This window comes from Castor canadensis, chromosome 8 (genome assembly GCF_047511655.1).
Source record: "Castor canadensis chromosome 8, mCasCan1.hap1v2, whole genome shotgun sequence".
NCBI classification, from domain to species: Eukaryota; Metazoa; Chordata; class Mammalia; order Rodentia; family Castoridae; genus Castor; species Castor canadensis.
This window is the reverse complement of record NC_133393.1, coordinates 46,697,830-46,716,541: the sequence shown is the minus strand read 5'-3', so window position 1 is coordinate 46,716,541 and position 18,712 is coordinate 46,697,830. Positions and strand designations below refer to the sequence as shown.

At 44.0% G+C, this 18,712-nt stretch overlaps 1 protein-coding gene and 1 non-coding gene across 2 annotated transcripts in view; both read right to left on the bottom strand.

The window, feature by feature from the left end:
- The window catches only part of Txndc5 (thioredoxin domain containing 5), a 31,165-nt gene extending 13,165 nt beyond the window's left edge, over nt 1–18,000 (bottom strand). The window contains exons 1-3 of the mRNA XM_020172703.2: nt 17,685–18,000; nt 12,542–12,691; nt 5,510–5,615 (exon numbers count right to left, since the gene is read on the bottom strand). Of these exons, the coding sequence (XP_020028292.2) occupies nt 5,510–5,615; nt 12,542–12,691; nt 17,685–17,938 (510 nt within the window). The 5' untranslated portion in view covers nt 17,939–18,000. The remainder of the gene's footprint in view (nt 1–5,509; nt 5,616–12,541; nt 12,692–17,684) is intronic.
- LOC141426062 (U6 spliceosomal RNA) lies at nt 11,685–11,791 on the bottom strand. The gene has a single exon (XR_012451171.1). It is a non-coding gene; the product is annotated as a U6 spliceosomal RNA (small nuclear RNA).
- Nucleotides 18,001–18,712: the final 712 nt, after the last annotated feature.

Genomic DNA, 18,712 nt, shown 5'->3' with positions numbered 1-18,712 from the left:
AAGATTTAGGAATTATCTATTTCTTGAACTTTCCATTTAATATTCTTGGACTGCAGTTAACTGAAACCACAGAAAGTGGAAACCTGAATAAGGAAGAGAATTGTTCCTGAGGAGATACAATGTGAGCAACCACACAGTCACCACAACACCACACAATTCCAAATCTCTTGGATTTTGCGGCCATATACATCTCTGGCTTTCAACCAAAGTAAACAGAAGTGAAGAAAAGATCAATGAGTCCTGTTTTGCTGCAGGCACATGGTGTATGTTACTCAATTCTCACCTGGCAATTCACATTTTTGTTTAAAATTATCCAAGTCAAGCCATTTAAGGCTTATAAAACACTTGTAAAGTTCTGACAGCCCAAAACCATGCAGAGTTATAATTAGAAAGCTTACGAAGTCTTCCTTTCTGCACTAGCATGTCAAAACATTCGAGTGCCAGCTGGAAGTGGTGGCACATGTCTATAATCCAGAACTCGAAAGGTTGAGACAGGAGGATCATGGGTTTGAGGCCAGTCTGGACTACATAGTGAGATCGTGTCTCTAGAAAATAAAATAACTACCTCCTCCAAAAAAAAATTCGAAGTGATAAGTACCCACACAAATGGAAGACCAAGAAGAGGATAGTGAATAGCCAGTGAGTTTAACTCAGATGAACTACAATGCTGTCTGCCATCCTTCTTCAGATGTTCACAGGGCTTTCAGGAGTAAATGTTCATTATGACACCTATAGAGCACGGTTACTTCTGTGCTCTGTGACTTAACACCTAGAAGTCCTCACCATCCTGGGAACACCACTGTTAACCCTTTTGAGCAAACAGACCAGTAAAAAAGGAAAAGGTAAAACTAAACAACGGGAATAAAAATGACTGAGAACAACAGAAACCTTTCAATATTAATACTAAATGTATATAGCCTCAATGCCCCAATCAAAGGATACAAAATAGCAAACTGGATTAAAAAAACAAGACCCAATCATTTGTTGCTTACAAGAGACTCATATCACTGGAAAAAAAAATAAGTACTGGTTTAAGTACTGGTTTAGAGTCAAAGGGTAGAAAAAAGTTTTCCAAGTAAATGGACCCCATAAACACGCAGGAGTAGCTATACTCATATCTCTCAAAGTAGACTTCAGACTAAATCAGTCAGAAGAGACAATGAAGGTCACTTCATACTAATTAAAGGAATAATTCATCAAGAGAAAATACCAGTCCTTAACATATATGCACCAAACACAGGGGCTCCCCTACACATTAAGAAAACTCTAATGGCCCTAAGAGCACAGATAAATGCTAACACAGCAATAGTGAGAGACATGAATACCCCACTGTCATCAACTGATAGGTCATCCAGGCAAAATAAGTTACTCCACACATTAGACCAAATGATATGGTTGATACCTATAGAGTATCTCACCCAACAACCAGGCAATATACATTCTTCTCTGCAGCTCATGGAACTTTCTCCAAAATAGATATTTTAGGACACAAAGCAAATCTCAACAAATTCAAGAAAAATTGAAATAGCCACCTGCATTATACCATATCACAACAGAATAAAACTAGACCTCAACAACAAAGAAACCACAGAAAATATGCAAACACATGGAGACTGAACACACTGCTAAAAAACCAGTAGGTGACTGAAGAAATAAGGGAAGAAATAAAAAATTTCCCAGAATTCAATGAAAATGGAAATATGACCTACCAGAATTTGTGGGACACAGCAAAGGACATTCTGGGGGAAAATTTATACCTGTAAGTGCCTACATTAAAAAAAGAGACCTCTCAAATAAACATCCTAATGATGAACCTTGAGCTTGTAGAAAGACAAGAGCAAGCCAAACCCCAAACCAGCATATGGAGAGAAATAATAAAGATCAGGGATGAGATCGACGCCCCCCCCCCAAAAAAAACTATACAAAGAACCAATGAAACAAAAAGTTGATTCTGTGAAAAGATTAACAAGATCAACAAACCCTTAGCTAACATGACAAAAACAGAAGAGGGGAAAGACCCAAATTAATAAAATCGGAGAAGAAAAAGAGGAACAACCACAAATACTAACAAAATCCAGAGGATCATTAGAGAGTACTTTGAAAACTTATATTCAGGTAAACTGGAAACTCTAGATAAAATGGATGAATTCCTAGATGCATATAACCAACCAAAATTGAACCAAGAAGATATTAAACACCTAAATAGTCCTATTACACGCAATGACACTGAAGCAGTAATAAAGAGTCTCCCTACAAAGAAGAGCCCAGGACCTGATAGATTCATGGCCAAATTTTATCAAACCTTTAAAGAAGAACTAACACCAATACTCCTCACACTTTTCCAGGACATAGAAAGGGAAGGAACACTACACCAAACGCATCAGATGAGTGACAAACAGTGTCACTCTCCTGGTGACAGGAGAAGCCGACATGACTCTTACACATCTTTTCAAAAAATTTTTTTGGCTTTGCAACTTTATGTTGGGTATATATTCTAAAACAATCACTAAAAAGAAAGAACAAAAAGTTCCTTACAAAAATAAACAGCAATGCTGATGACAGAAAAATTACAAGTAACCCTAAATATCCTCAAACAAAAGTCAAATTATGGTAACTCCACATGGTACAATAACATAAAATGTCATGAACATAATAAAATATTTATGATTATAACTTTTTAAGAAAAAAGTAGGTAAGAAAATATGGAAAAATAAAAATTAGAGAAGAATGTAAAAGATGGCAAATTTCTTTTCTTTTGAGTTTCTTTAATACTGCAGTAACAGTAAGGGGAAAAATGTAAATTTTTTCTTCATGAATATAAAAATGTTTACATTGTTATTTGGTTATCAATGTAGATGAAGAACTTTTTAAAACATTTTCACTTAAAAATCTAAGTTCAATTTCACCACCACAAAATTCCTACTATTCTTTTATAATCACCTGTGATACTCTCCCTCACTGTTCCCATCTCTCTGCCAACTTCTCTTCTCCATTTCTAGAATTTTGCATCCAGGAATGCTATGGAAATGGAACACACACTATGTGACCTTTTTAAATTGGCTGTTTTCACTTGGCCTAATTCCCTAGAGATTTTCAAGGTTTATGTGTGTTTTTTATTGCAAAGGAATATTCCATAATATAGATGCATCAGTTGTTTAATGATTCATCACTTTAAAGACATCTGTGTGTTTCCAAATTTTGGCTACCACAAATAAAGTTGCTATGAATTAAAGAAGTTAAGCTCAAGGGCTGGCTAGTTCAAGCTCAGTGGTAGAGAAGCTGCCTAGCATGTGTGAGGCCCTGGATTTGATCCCTAACACTGCAAAAAAGGAAAAAAGCTAAGTTCAAATTGCAAAGAATTTCTGGTTTACATTACAGGTTTTGAACATCCCTAATCCAAAAACACAGAATTCAAAGTGCTCCAAAATCTGAAACATTTTGACTCCCAGCATGATGCCACAGTGGAAAATTCCACACCTGACCTCATGTGATGAGTTGAAATTAAAAACAACAACAACAACAAAACAGGCATACTAAAAATATTGTGCAAAAAATGAAATTTGGGCTATATATAAAAGCTCTACATAGCATAAATGAATTTCACGTTTAGACTTGGCCTCCATCCCCAGGATATCTCATCATGTATATGCAAATATTCTAAAATCAGAAAAAAAATTTAAAACACTTTTGGCCCCAGCCATTTTGGATAAAGACTACTCAGCCTATACAAAATTTGCATATTTCAACTTTTCCACAGTAGAGAACACTGTTAATATCACTGTAGCAGTTATCTGAGATCCCTACATTGTGGCAGTTATTTGAGATTCCTATGGTTCAGAGACCCTAAAACATGGAGCTTAAGTAACAGTGGTTCTGGGGTGGCAAGGGATGAATTCCATGTAGTCACCTCCCTACAGTGAGCAGATAGAAATGACTCTATGCTGAGCCCAGACTGCACCCTTCTCCTCCCTAGCTTGCACTCAAGGGTACCACTTCCCCTTGGGAGAAAATGAAATCTTTCTACCACCCTGCCATGCTGCTACCTAAAACCATCATAGAAGATGGGCTTTCTTGGTACAACATTTACTTTAAAAGGGTTTTTTTTGAGGCTATTTCTCTTTAAAACTGGTCTCTTCCCATCTGATACCAACCCCCTCCCAAAAGAAAACATTTTCATAGAGGAAGCAATGTAAACTTTATACCTGTATGAAAGTTACACCTGGTAGCCTGCTTTCCCACCATGACAAAGATGCAAATTCATTCTCTGAGAGGCTCAGGGTTTTTCCCCATTAACTAAAATAAGCTAAGTCTCTGGTCAACCTTATTTGATACCACACACTAACATTCATCAGTACAGAGTTTTTAAACATGAGGTATAATAGCACTAAAGAAGCAGCTGAGTTTCTCATTAGTTGTGACATCTACAGAGAATATAGGACAGAGTTGAAGAACCACACACAGACGCTGGGAAATAACACCAACAAGCAGGGCTACAAAATCACTGTGGGGATTGCAATGTGGCCACAGATCACCTTCAAATCAGTAGATGTCTCCCTGACACAAGAAAGCAATCTTAACTGTTGACAGTGAATCACACACAAGAACCTTAGATGCTCTTGATATTTCATCGGAGGTGGGCTACAAGGGAATGCTGGCCATTTTCCAGGCACAGGGATACATGGCATGAACCATCAAAGTCCAATCCCACCTCTGTGGGCCTCAGCATTTATCAGAAAGCACCACACTCACACTCATAGGGACACTTAAAGAATGGCTTATGAGTATAAGGATTTCTGGCAAAATCAAGGCTTTCAATGAAGCTAGACAGGGGAAGGATGGACATTTTCCTAAGTAACAGGGAGCTATGTGAAGACTCTAAAAGCATTTGTTGAGGGCACTAAATTATATTATTAGCAAAGCCAATTAGGACCTGAGGGGCTAAGGATTAAGAAAAAAAGAAAAGAACCACACTATGGGTAAATCTGGTGGGATTAAGACCAAGCCAAGGGGCTACAGGTGGTGAAGGGCCAAAGGTCCTGGCAGAGAGTTGGGAGGAAGTGCTGGTCTGGACTGCATTATCTGGCCTAGACCTCGTTCTGATCCCAGATGGTCACAGTCAGTCTGATGCTAAAGAAATGTTATTCTTTAGATTTCATGTGAGAGTACAATAGTGGATTTCATGTGAAAGTTGCAACATCAAAAGTTTTATCTGTAAGACTGTGTACTGAAATATTTATATGCAGGGCAAGGTGGGAGGCAGAGGAGACAAACATGGTTGACTAACAGGTGACAACTATTGAAGCTAGGATTTTCTTCTAGTTTTGTGTATGTTTAAATATTTCCATTTAAAACTTGTTTTAAGTTAATCTTATACTATCAATGAGTTCTAAAAAAGCAAAGAGTTGTTTTCAAATGGCATCCTTGATTACTCACCTCATCTGGCCTCTGCCCAGTTACATATTACCCCCAAATGTAGGAAGGAACAAAGGGAGGGAGGCAGGGCACTCACAGCCGGCTCTTCATTCAGAGTCTGCAGCATCCAGTTTTCCAGTGCCTGGAAGTCCCGCGGACCTTGGTACTTCACTGGTTCTTGGCCGGGCTTAAAAAACTTTAGGCTGAAAGAATAAGAGCAGATTAGGAAGAGCAGAAGTTTAAAGCACTTTGAACTGTTCTGAGTTGAGAGCATGTTGTTGTCAGGGAGCAAACTCATTTAGTGAACCAAGCAGAAAATGAGCTGCCCACAAGTCACAGCCAGGCACCTCTCTTATAAAACTTGAAAGGTAAACAAAAACAATGTTCCAAGAAATAACACAGTCATGTAATCCTCAACTTTCCTCAAATAAAACAAAACTAAGGTGAAATCTTCCCAGCCCCAGGCTGTGCTTGGTGAGTACTCTCAAGCCTTTCTCTCTTAGGTATGCATCGTCTTTTCCCGGTGAGGAACTGTTATTCATTGGACGGCATGTGAGAGTTCACCTTCTTCTGTTGTTGTGTGTAAGTAGGTCTAATCAGCATGGAGAAGACAGCACTGTTCTGCAATAATGTATTAGGCTACTTTTGCAGATATCAGACTCTTGCAGAGCTCGGATGTTGAGTTACTGTCAGAATTCAAGTCTCCAACCATTAGGACACTCTGGACACTGGTTGATATAGGCTACTCACTCACTTTCTGATAAAGCAGGTATCTTTTCCCTTTCTATACATGTTAGCCTCTGCAGAGCGGATGTGAGAGCAGTTTCTTTAATGGCAAGCGAAAGGTATTACCAGAACATGGCATTAGCACTTCCTGGTCCTGGATCGCCCAGAACTTCACAGATAACAAGGATGAGGGGAAAGTGGGTACTGTCAGAAGAAATAGGAAATCTAAGATACCCTTCACACTTGCAGACATGGATATGGATTTTGTAGTCAGTGCACAATGTACAGAATCAGATTTGGAAATCAATGCAGAAATGAGATCCATAGGTGTGGAACAGTGTCATAAGTAGTTCGGACTAGAACAGAACACCACAGACTGTGAGACTTATAAACAACATAAATGTATTTCTCACAGTTCTGGAGGTCAAAAGTCCAAGTTCAAGATGCTGATGGATTCAGCATCTGCGAGAACTTTCTGGGTTGTTGATAGCACCTTCTCCCTTTGTCCTCACATAGCAGGAAAGGCAAGACAGTTCTTTGGGACCTTTTTAATAAGGGTACTACTCTCATGCATGAAAGCTCTGCCTAATAAATGACCTCATTACCTCCCAAAAGCCCGTACTAATACCACCATATTGGGAGTTAGGATTTCAACATATGAATTTTTAAGGACACATTTAAAGAAAAATAAAAAATAGCTAACTCCTCCTTAAAATGAAAGCCTTAAAATGAAGCCTCACAAGAAAAGCAGCACATTAGCTAGATTTAGGCATTTGGACACACTGGCCTACTAGAGAGCCTAAGCTCATGTGATGGGGCTCAGGTAAGGTCCTTAATGTCCCTCCAATGAACTCAGCTTCCTCAGTAGCTCACACAATGCTCAACTTACACTGGGTTCTGTCCTAAGAAACCACCACAAGCCAAAAACACCGTAAGTTGAGAGTGCATTCAATAACCTCACTTACCAAACATCACAGCTTTAGCCTAGCCTGCCTTAAACACACTCAGAACACTTCCATTACCTTACAGTTTGGCAAAAATCACCTAACACAAAGGTGATCTTATCTCATGTTTTAAACAGTCAGTAGCTTACTGAATGTACACAGTACTGAAAGTGGTATTCATCTATTCAAAATCATCACACAGGATGCTCCCCATCATAAAGCTGGAAAATCCCAAGTCATTAAATCAGGGACCTCTGCACTTCAACAACCACAAGGAAAAGCAGAAATCTAACTGTGTTGGCCAATACACATGCCTCCAATGAAGATCACCTGAAATCCAACCTTATAAGCAACCCAAAGTATGTTGTAACAATTATGTTGGCCTTCACCCACCACTGAGCCACCAGCAGCTCTGGCAAGGTGAGTTAAGGCCATACAGACAGGGATGCTGCTTACTGTCCTTCTCCACCTTCCTTCTCCCTGTTCTGAGTGCTTATCACCACCAAAGAGCTTCAGGGTGGGAAAAAGGTGGTCAAAAAGTACCAGGGATTATCAGATTCATTTCTCATTTCTTTACTAAAGTTAAAATATAGTCAGATCTAGCATATGATTTTTCTAATGTGGTACATATTGAGCAAAATTAAATGAATTAAATAAACAATTTTTTAAAAAGGCTCTTCTTGTATTGAAAATATGTCTTGGGCTGGCAGAGTGGCTCAAGTGGTAGAGTGCCTGCCTAGCAAGTGTGAGGCCCCGAGTTCAAACCCCAGTACTGCCAAAAAAGAAAAAAGAAAAAGAAAATCTTTCTGACCTGATCAAACCTGAGATTTTTTTTCCTTAGTAAGTGCAAAGAGCCCTGGGGGAGAATCTGAGCCTCCATTGCAAAACCTCCACATGGTCTGGGGCATCTAAATTCAATCCTCACCACAGATGGATGTGATGGAGACTGAGTGCAGGGTTATAAGCCCAAGTATGGTCCAAAATTTTACTATTACCAAAACTCCACATGCATTTATGCCTCCTTCAAAGAGACTGTAGGGGAGAACACCCTAGAAAACTGTGATAAAATTCTACTACTATAGACAGTACTGGGAATTGAACTGTGTCCTCCAAAACAGAGCTGTTGCTATTCTAACCTCCAACCTCAGAATGTGACCTTATTTAGAAACAGGATCTTTTCAGAAGTGACTGAATTAAAATGAGGCCATTTCAGCAGGACCTAATTCAATATGGCTATGTCCTTATAAGAAGGAGTAATCAGGATAGAGACATGTACACAGGAGAAGGCCATGTGAAGATGGAGGGATGGAGCGATGCAACATACAAGCCAAGGGATGCAAAAGATTGCTAGATACTATAGTGTGGACCTGGAATGCCCCCCAAAAGCCCATGTGCTAATGGCATGTTCTCCAGTATGGTGCTATTGGGAGTTGGTAGAAATTTTAAGAGACAGGGCCTACGAGCAGTCTTAGGTTATTGGGAATGTGCCCATGGAAGCAACTGTGGGACCCTGGCCTCTTCCCATTTCTTTACTTTCTGACTGCCATGAGGTAAGCAATTTGCTCTATCACACTCTTGCCATGATATGCTGTCTTACCATAGGCCTAAAAGCAACACAGCCAACTAACCATGGACCGAAACCTCCAAAAGTAAATCTTACCTCTTTTTAAGTTTATTATCTCAGGTATTTTGTGACAGTAACAGAAAGCTAACACACCAACAAGCTAAGAAGAGGCAAAAAGGGAGTCCCCTACAGGATTCAGAGGGAATGTGTCAACAACCTGATTTGGGTATTCCAACCTCCAGAACTGTGTGACAATACATTTCTGTTGTTCTAGTCACCCAGCTATGTGGTTCTTTCATATAGCAGTCATGGGAGACTACTACAGATGATATCCCTTCTTTAGTACATCCCTGCTCAGAGAGTCCCACACAAATGATTCTTTCCAGACTCAACGAGAGGCCCTCGAAACATTTTCTTGAGTATAGGGGCTATGAGCGCCCAAACTCTCTCCCTTTCCAATCTTTTACCCTAGTTAAAAGTGCCAAAAGAAGAATATCACAAAAGCTCACATACTGACACACAGCTTGAGTTCAGGCATTTACATTCAACACCTGATCCAGTCTTCCCACAACTCTATGAGATGGGTACCATTTTATTTATTTATTTTTATTTTTGGGGGCAGTACTGAGGCTTGAACACCGGGTTTTGTGCTTACTAGGCAGGTACTCTTACTACTTGAGCCACACAACCAATCCAAGATAGGTACTGTTTTAAAGGAAAAAAAGTTCACACAGGTAAATGTATGAACACCTCAATGCAATTACATGCAGTACATAACACTCTGCCTCCTGCATTATGTTCAAAAAACAACAAAAGAAACTGTTCTTAGGCATATCTGCAGGTCTCTGATGGTCACAGGGATTCCTGGCTCCAGACCACATATGCTGTAGTGAAGCTCATTTTCATTCTTTTAACAACACAAAACCAGTGCCAGGACACATGATCCAACATGGGTTTTTTTAAGAGTGTGAATGTCATCTATGGAGTGACTGATTGGTGCAGATAGCAACCAATGATCACGTCTATATGGAACCTTGTCCACTCCCTCTCTGAAGCCCCATGATACATACCCTTCTTAGTCAGCCCCATTATGGCTCCAGTTTCACCTCCCTGTGGCATGTTTCACGCAGTCAGAAGTACAAAAGTGGACAGAGGCCACAGCCAATCCATCTCTGCTGCTCCTGCCTCTTGGAAGTAACGGGCCCTTGCCAGCTTAGCATTTGCCTCCTCTCCCTCCTCCAACTACTCCTAGCAGCTCCTCTAAGATACTGCTGATCTAAGCAGTCACTTTAAAGGCAGTGTATGAAGCCCAGGGCAGTGAGTGCCTCTAGCTAGGTACACAGAGTATGACAGTTTCTACTGATCTGATTTGATGTTAGCTGGGGTTCTTGCACTTAGACTAGCAAGCAGCCACCAAAGACTGAGAATTTCAGAGTCCATTATGGAAATGTCTCATATGTTCCTAAACATATGAGACAATCTAATAGTGACTGGTGTACTCAGATCAGTGTTCGCACACGTTACTGACTCCCATGTTGACAGGAGGGTGAGATGGGTGACATCCTCACCTTACTCAGACTCAGGGTTTAAAGGACATGGCCAGAGCTGCGTGGTTTTTAAGTGGGAGAGGTGGGATTCCACAGTGGCCTCCACCTTCAATCCCACTTTTCCATGCTCTCTCATCATGAAGCTGAGCTCTGATTTTATATTTAATCATTGGCCCGTATATTATTCAGTTAAGTAATGAACTACACAGAACTGACTTTTCTCAGCTGTGACAAGCATTTAGGGAGCTGCTGTGGCCAACTCTTCCCCTCCTATGAAAACAGCATCTTCCCTCTTTTGTGCACTGCTTTTTTCCCCAACATTTGCCACAGGGTCTGAATGGGGACACTGTTTTCTATGACATCCTGCCTCCCCCAACAATGCAAGGAACTTTCCACCAAGCAGAGCTCATCAGTCATGAGCAACAGTCTTTCCACGAGAACAGAGACTGAACTTGAGAAGCTGTTTAATCACCACAAGGCAAGTGCAGTAGAAAGCCTTTGAGTGCCTAGGGCTGAGTCTTAGGGCTTCCCCCACACCCTTTTAATCCATCCTCTGTCATGATTTGAATGTCCCTACCCAAACTCATCATAAAATTTAATGCTCATTGGAAGGTATTTTTGTTGTACTTGTTGTGTTTTGGTTTTTGGAGATATTGGGGCCTTCCAATTGCAAGATAAGTGCTCTACCACTTGAGCCATACCCTAACTCCCCCCCCCCCCCACCAATTATGAGGTATTGTGAGGTGGGACCAGCTAGGACCTTTAAGAGGGAATGTAGTGGCTCACATCCTAGCTACTTTGGAGGCTAAGATCAGGAGGATCACGGTTTGAGGCCAGTCAGGACAAAAAGTTTGCAAGACCCTATCTTAACAGAAAAAAAGCTGAGCGTGGTGGTGCATGCCTATCATTCCAGCTATGGTGGGAAACAAAAATAGGAGGATAATGGTCCAGGCTACCAAGCAAGAAGCTCTGAGTTCAAATCTCACTGCCAGAAAACAAAGGAGGGAATAAGGATTAGATGATGTCATGGTGGTAGGGCCCCCATGACTGCATTAGTGGCCTTACACAAAGAAGAAGAGACCCCAAGTAAGGAAGTTGATTTTGTTTCTCCATGAATGTCCTGTGCTACCTCAGCAAGAAGGCCCTCAACACATGGAGCCCACTGATCTGGGACTTCCAGCACTGTTGGCTATTTTCCACACAACTGTATTATTGTTTCAGCAACAGAAAATGGACTAAGCTATCCCCTTTTAATAAGTCAGTGTGTTAGTCTACTTTTTGTTACTGAAACAGCTTGTAAAGAGAGGTTCATTTTGGTTCACAGTTTTGTAGGTTTCAGTCCATAGCTTGCTGGGACTCATTACCTTTGGGTCTGGTTTTTTTTTTTTTTTGGTGGTATTGGGATTAAATTAGAACTCAGGGCCTCATGCTTGCTAGGCAGACAGATGCTTTATCAATTGAGCCACTGTGCCAGCCCACATTTTTTTGTTTTTAAATATGGAATGCTTCGTGAATTTGTGTGTCATCCTTGTACAGGGAACAGGATAATCTTCACCGTATTGTTCCAATTTTAGTGTACGTGCTGCCAATGTGAACACTGCAGGAAGCACATAGTGGAGCAAAGCTGCTCACCCCATGGTGACCAGGTCCCAATATCCCCTTTAAGGGAACATCCCCAGTGACCTAAGTTCCTTGTAGTAGGTCACACTTCTAAAAGTTCTGCCACCTCCCAGTCTGCCATGGGCTGGGGACTAAGCCTTTACACATGGGTCTTTGGGTGACATTTGTCCAAACCATAGCAGCCACTTACATTCTGTTTCATAAAACCCAAACACTCATAAATGTCAAGGGAGTGAGTAGCATAGATGGTCAGAACTGGTATACTCTGGTTCGTTAAACCTTCTTTCCAACAGAAACAGCCCTTGTGCTAGTCACATGGAATATAATTTAGGAAAATGCTTAAGTATAATAGAGTCACCAAAAATTCTAGCCAAAATGGGTAACAGTGTGCATACTGTGTAAAATTGCTGGTGAACAGCACATAGGGTAGGATCTCAGGCAGATCCCCACTACTGTCCCACAAATACATTCCTCATGAACAGGAAAACCTACACTGGTTAATTAAAGACCTTTTTCAAACAAAGTACAAAAGGCATCTAAACTAGACACAGCATTAAATGTAGTCATTCTCTAACAGCAGGGGCTGCCAGCCTAAATTCAGCAGCTCCTCATATCTACAAAGGAAGTTACCAAAGTTCAGCTTGGACTGCCCTTGGCTGCAGGTGGCAGGCACACAGATGTGGAAGCCCTAGCACAATCTGGAACCGTGGAGCCTTCCTTCCACTTACGTGGGGTATCCCCGCACGCCCTGGGCAGAACACACATCCGAGTTGACCGTGCAGTCCACTTTAGCCACATAGACCTTGGCATCCTCCATGCTGTTGTATTTGTCTCCCAGGTCATTCCAAGTTGGCTGCAGCCGCTGGCAGTGTCCACACCTGTAAAGAGGCAAGGAGAGTAAGCATTCTGAATGCCAGGTCTCAGGGTGTCCAGCCCACCATTTAGCCTGTTTTATCAGGCAAGAGCCTCTCCAGCCTTTCTTTTCTCTGCAGCAGACAATTCACAATTCACAATTCCTCACTCCCCTGCTTAAACCCCTCAACAGAGCCACCACTTTGATCCCAGCATCAAACGGAAATTTAGCAAAGCACTCCTTCAGTTCTTCCTTTTTGACCTCTAGGCCCAAAGCTGCCCTCCTTGTCTTACTGTCTACCTCTGGGCTCTATGTGATATTTGCAGTTTTCTGAGCTTGGCTCAACCCTGAGGTCCAGTTCACAACTTTCTCCCTGTACTTCACCTGGCTAGTTCCTATCTGCCCTTCAGGTGTTGCTTCCTCCAGGAAGTCTGCCCTGACTCCTGGGTTATTTGTACCCATTCTCTTCCCCTCTTCGGGAAATCTCCCTTGCTCTCCCCCTACAGCAGTGCCTTAGTGCTTCTTATTGTAATTGACTTTTATTGTAAAGTCAGGTCTCTACTACATAACCAAATATGCACAAATTAAGTTAGCTCTGCATCTTCCCCAATCAAAAGCCAATAAATAAATATTTTAAAAAGAAGTTTGTAGCCACCCAAACATCATTTGATATAATCAAACACCTATTTACAATATTTGGTTATATTCAGGTATTTTAAGTCATCTACCATTTAAGATGATAATTGGGACCATGGCTTTATGCCACTCTTCATGCATCTTGCAGCCTCAGCTGTCTGCAGTGCCATACTTGAATTTTGAATGAGACAACACTGGAAATGTTATCCCATGCTTTAAGTATAATCAAGTAGCATTAGAGTACATGGGTTTTTTTTTTTTTTCATTTACCTACTAAGTTATTCACATCTACAAAGCAACCATTTGGTGCCTTGCTTTTTTAAAATGATTTTTAAAAATCCTTGCTAACAAGAAAACCCAGAACTTAGAATTTTTGGTTCTTCCTCAAAATACTTCCTTGGTAAAATCTGTATTAAGCCTCTGCAGCTTTTCAGAGAGATGACCTCCAAAATAGGCATTTAAGGGAGCAGAGGTCTGCTTTCAGGTACTGTCTTCCCTGAGCATCACTCTCTCAGCCAATTATGACAATCTCTGCTTTACAACAGCCTCACCTCAAAGGCGCTCCTATCAGTATTCTCAGCTACACAGGAGGTGGCAATAGGGAAAACTGGGGTTCAAGGATAGCCTGGGCAAAAAGTTAACAAGGCCCCATCTCAACAAACTGGGAGTGATGATTCCAGCTTGGAAGGTGTGGGTAGGATGCTAGCAATCCTCCTGTCTAGGGTCCCTGGCAAAAGCACAAGACCTTATGCAAAAAGTAACTAAAATAAAAAAAGGCTGAGGGCATGACTCAAGTGGCAGAGCACCTTCTTATCAAGCTCATGCCCCTGATTTTAAACAAACAAAAATCATCAAATAGGCTGGTAGAGTGGCCCAAGTGGTAGAAGGCCTCGCTAGCAAGTGTGAAGCCCTGAGTTCAAACCCAGCACTGCAAAAAAAAAAAAAAAAAAAAAGTGTCAAATATACTATTTCTTCTTTTCTGGAAGATCACCAGGAGGGTAAATCCAGTGCTATATCTAAGTGTGCACGTGCCAAGAAGGAAAGCACAGACTGTCCTTTCACACCTGTCCTCCCAGCACCTCACTCATCCTTGGTATGTAATAAATGCATGGCAGCTTCTTAGCTGAATGAATGAAAAAAGCACAGTGAAATTGCACCTGTAGATTTAACTTCTGTGGATTCAACAAAGTGAGCTTGGTAAGGTAGTGGGGTTGGGGGGAGAGGGAGAACAAGAGAAAAAAAAAAGCCAAGTCACACAGAACCCTGACGTGTGCGTGCAATGGGAGGTGTGCAGTTTTTTGTTCCTCAGTTGGCACTGTTTCAGAGTGCTCCTCGTGGCATGAGCTTCTCACCGCAGGAAGTATGACAGAGCTGTCTAAAGACACAATCTGACTAGTTCTTTTGGTGCTTAACCAAAGAAGCCATGATCTGTACTAATGCTGGCGGAACACCTGGCGCTAAGACTTACCCAGCAAAAATGGGGCAGCCTCTGACAGGGCATTGTCCTAAGGAATTTTCAAGGGCAGGTCTGACTCTAGGGAAATTGGAGCAGGTATGCTTGTTTTGGAACTTGACAACTCCTCTGCACTCTCTGGACAAGTTTTCTTGTGAAAACACAAGACTGGGTTAAGAATGAGGATTAAGAAAAGTTTACTACTTGAACGTGGTTATGTGCTCAGTGTAGAGGAATGAATATAGAAATCTTAAACTGGCCAGATCCACCATGGGAAGCGGACTACGGAGGAGTGAAGAGGACTGGAAGAGGTGAATCAATTGGAGCTGTAATACACATATGCATGGGATCAACACAAGGAAATTCCCTGTGTAGCTACCTTTATCACAAACTAGTAAAACGTCATGTTCTTCCTTTTATTATTTATGTTTTTTCTTCTACAAAAATCGGAGAACAGGAGAGCGGAGCAGTTTCTGCCAGGGCGTGGGGAGAGGTGGGGAGGTGGCTGGTGGGGAGGAGTGAGATGTGGGGAGATGGTGGGGAAAGGGGAAAAAAAAGAAAAAGTTCACTAACACTAAATGAAACCTGACCATCCTCCCAGCAGCAGTCATGTGTCCGCAGGTGCCATCTAGCTGTCACATCTGGTTTGAGGCCCTTGTGGCTATAGCATGCACCTCTGAGACAGCCAGCTGCATCCAGAAAGTGGTCTGGGGCCAAGTGATAGAGCAATGACACCTGATCCTAAGCTTGACCTCACTGTCACTAGATTCAGTGTGATTCACAAACTGGCCATAGAAAAGCTGTGATGTGATGTTGACACAAAATTCACAGCCACCAAGTTCAGAAGAAAAATACACAGATGATGTTTTAGTTACATGGTATCCTTGCCCCAGATTGGTGTCCTTGCCCCAGATCGCACGTGGGCTTCCAACATTCCACAGGCACTGAAACTAGATAGAAGCATGGGTAGGGGCACCCAGTGTGTTCTGAGTTCCAAATCACTCAATAGTTTACATTTCAAAGGCCGCCAAAGAAACCCACATATCTCTACTTGGTATTTCTAACAGACTAGTAAGCAAACTAATATGTTTTCTGTGAGCAGTCACCTAAATGGCCACAAGCCACATGTGGTGAAAAAGAGACTGAGTCTTCTCAGTCCAGGACTTGCTGGTATTTACTAAAGATATTCCAAAATTAAAACCCTGTTAGCACTGCAGAGGACAGACATAGTATGTCTACATGTCGATTTTTCTTAAAACAAAACAAAACGGGGTAGGGGAGCTGGCGCAGTGATGCATGCCTGTAATCCCAGCTGCTCTGGAGGCAGGCAAGGGCAAAACCACAAGACTTTATCTGTGGTTTAGTGTGGAAAAACACTAAAACCAAAAAGGACTGGAGGTGGGGCTCAAGTAGGAAGAGTGTAAGCTTGAGGCCTTGAGTTCAAACTCTAGTCCCCCCACTCAAAAAAAATGTACAAAGAGAAAAAGAAAAAAAAACCCAACAGATTTATTCCCTTGAAACTGGCCCCACTTAAGTACAGCCGTGTATTTAACTGGACTTGTTATTCTCAGAATATTTCTGCACAGAGTAACTGTTAACACTGAGTGACTGTATTATGCTCCAAAGTATTTTCTGTATCTTTGGCAGTTCTAAAAATTCAAGTCTGCTGGTTCTTGGAGACTTGAAACACAATATATTCCATACATACATTATTAATGAATAATGGTTATGAGTCAGATTGGCCCCTAAAGGCTGATTTAACCCCAAATAAACTGATATATGGTAATAGCCTGACTGTAAAGTTAAAAGGAAAAAGTTTCTCCCACTTCAAAAGCAAACAGTTTTGAATAAGCCACTTTCCTTGGTAACTTTTCTCTCCTCTCCCCACACCCCTTTCCCTAATGAGCCTCTCCTGAGCTGTGGGGAGGAATACTAAATTCTGCCATCAGCACAGCCAGATCCCACACCTCAAACTGCCTTGTGCCTTAAGATTATGGTTTTCTACTCTGGCCTACGAGAACCTGGCTTCCTCCAGGCAGGAAGGCACAGCATGCTCTGTGTCATAGGATGACTCCCCGGGTATGGCTCTCGGGTTAGCAGCAGGCCACCTCCAAACACACTCAGGTATGGGTTTTTACAACGCTCTTTCCAAATAACCCAGGCTCCAGAAGTAGAAAGGAGGAGGGCAAGACACAGCGTGGGGTTGTGGGCAACCTAGGGCACAGCTCATATCACGCCAAGCAGCAGCGGGCCCCCAGAATTCACACTACTCCTGGCTTCCGAGGTGACACAGGAGCCTCTAACTAGTTACCCCTTTCCACCCACGAAACACGAGCCAAGTGGGAAATCACACCGTGGTGGGTTATTTTTCAGTTAAACCCTTACTAAAGTGATTTGCCCGCTGTCCCCAAGTCAAGCCGTTGGCCAGCGAGGCCAGCGGGAAGGACCCTCCTGGCAAGGGCACGTGGACCCCAGGTCCCGCTGCGTCCGGCCTGCACAGGAAGTTTGGGGCGCAAGGCAGAGGACTGGCGGGGTGACGTCGGGGATCCGGCAGCCCTGAAGTGTGACGTCCCCGTCCTCAGTCCCCTGGCCCTACCCTCCGGTCTGGGGTGGGAGGCGGAGAATCGGGGGTGGGACGGTCTTTTCCCGGCTGTCCCCTCGGGGACCGCCCCCTCCTCGGGGACCGCCCCCTCCTCCCGCACCGCCCCGGCCGCCGAGCGCCACGTCAGCTGCCAGCGCCGGCCCCGAAGCGCCCACGCCCCCCGTCCCCGGCCCCAAGCCCGCGTGCCCCACGCCGCTGGCCCGCCCGCCCGCGGCCGTGTCCACCCCGCGACCCTCCCGGCCCCGAGCCTGAACCCGCAGTGCCCGCGCCGCCCGGCCCGGCGCAGAGTGCGGGGCTCGGCCGGCCTGCGTGGCGGGGGCCAGTTACCAAGGCGCGAAGAACATGATGAAGTGCGGGGCGCTCTGGATCCCGTGCGCGAACATGTCGGCCGTGTACAGGTGCTTGGCGTGCGGGTCCTGCCGGTCTCCGCTGCCGGCCGCGGGGGAGCCATCCGCTGCCGGTTCCTGGGCCCGGGCGCCCCAGCGCCCGCCGCCGCCGCCATTGCCGAGCAGCAGTAGTAGCGTGGTGAAGGCCGGCAGCCGGGCCAGCAGCGGGAGGAGGCGTCTTGGGCGCGGGGGCATCGCGGCGGGGCTGGGCGCGTTCTCGCCACGGCCGCGGGTCCCCTCACCGGTGCCGCCTCCGGCCGCCAGCCCCGCCCTCGGCCCCTCCCCAAAGAGGCCGCGCCCCTCCCTCGCCCCGCCCCTCCCTCCCACTCCCCGCGCGCGCCCGGCCCTGCCCAGGTCGTGTCGCGCGCACCGAGCGCTCTGCGGGGAGAGGAAAGAGCGAGGGTGTCCCACTCCGAGAAGCTTCAGTGAATGGCTCCCGCGGCCCGGGGACCGTCCCAGCCAATCCCGCCTCAAACCGTGCTTACAGCAACGGTGAACCTTGATGAAGGAACAACGAAGAGGCCAGGCAGAGAAGCCACGGGGAACAATGTCAGCCTCAGTTGATCTAGGCCCAGACAAAGACCCCTGGATTTCAGGGAAACAACCTGCTGTCAGCAGAATGTAGGAAGTTGGGCAAAAGTGGTAGGGTTTGCTCCTAAATGACTCAGATTCTTGGCCAGACCTGAAATGCAATTTTTGTGCCTGGGCTGGGGATTGGGGGGGCGGGGTGATAAAGCCCTTCCCAAGTGAGCTTCTTGCCTTAACTCAGGATGAAAAGAAAAGGGGGCCAAAAGCAGCCTTTTTCTCTAGACAAAGAAAGGCTCCTCCTTGCAGCGTTGTCTGGTGTCCTGTTCTGCCTTAACTCATTCTGGTTACAAAAATGAATGACAACAGCTCCGCTCGGACTGAACCAGCCCTGGGGATGGCTGGGGTGCCTTATAACTCACACCTGCATACATACCTTTTGGG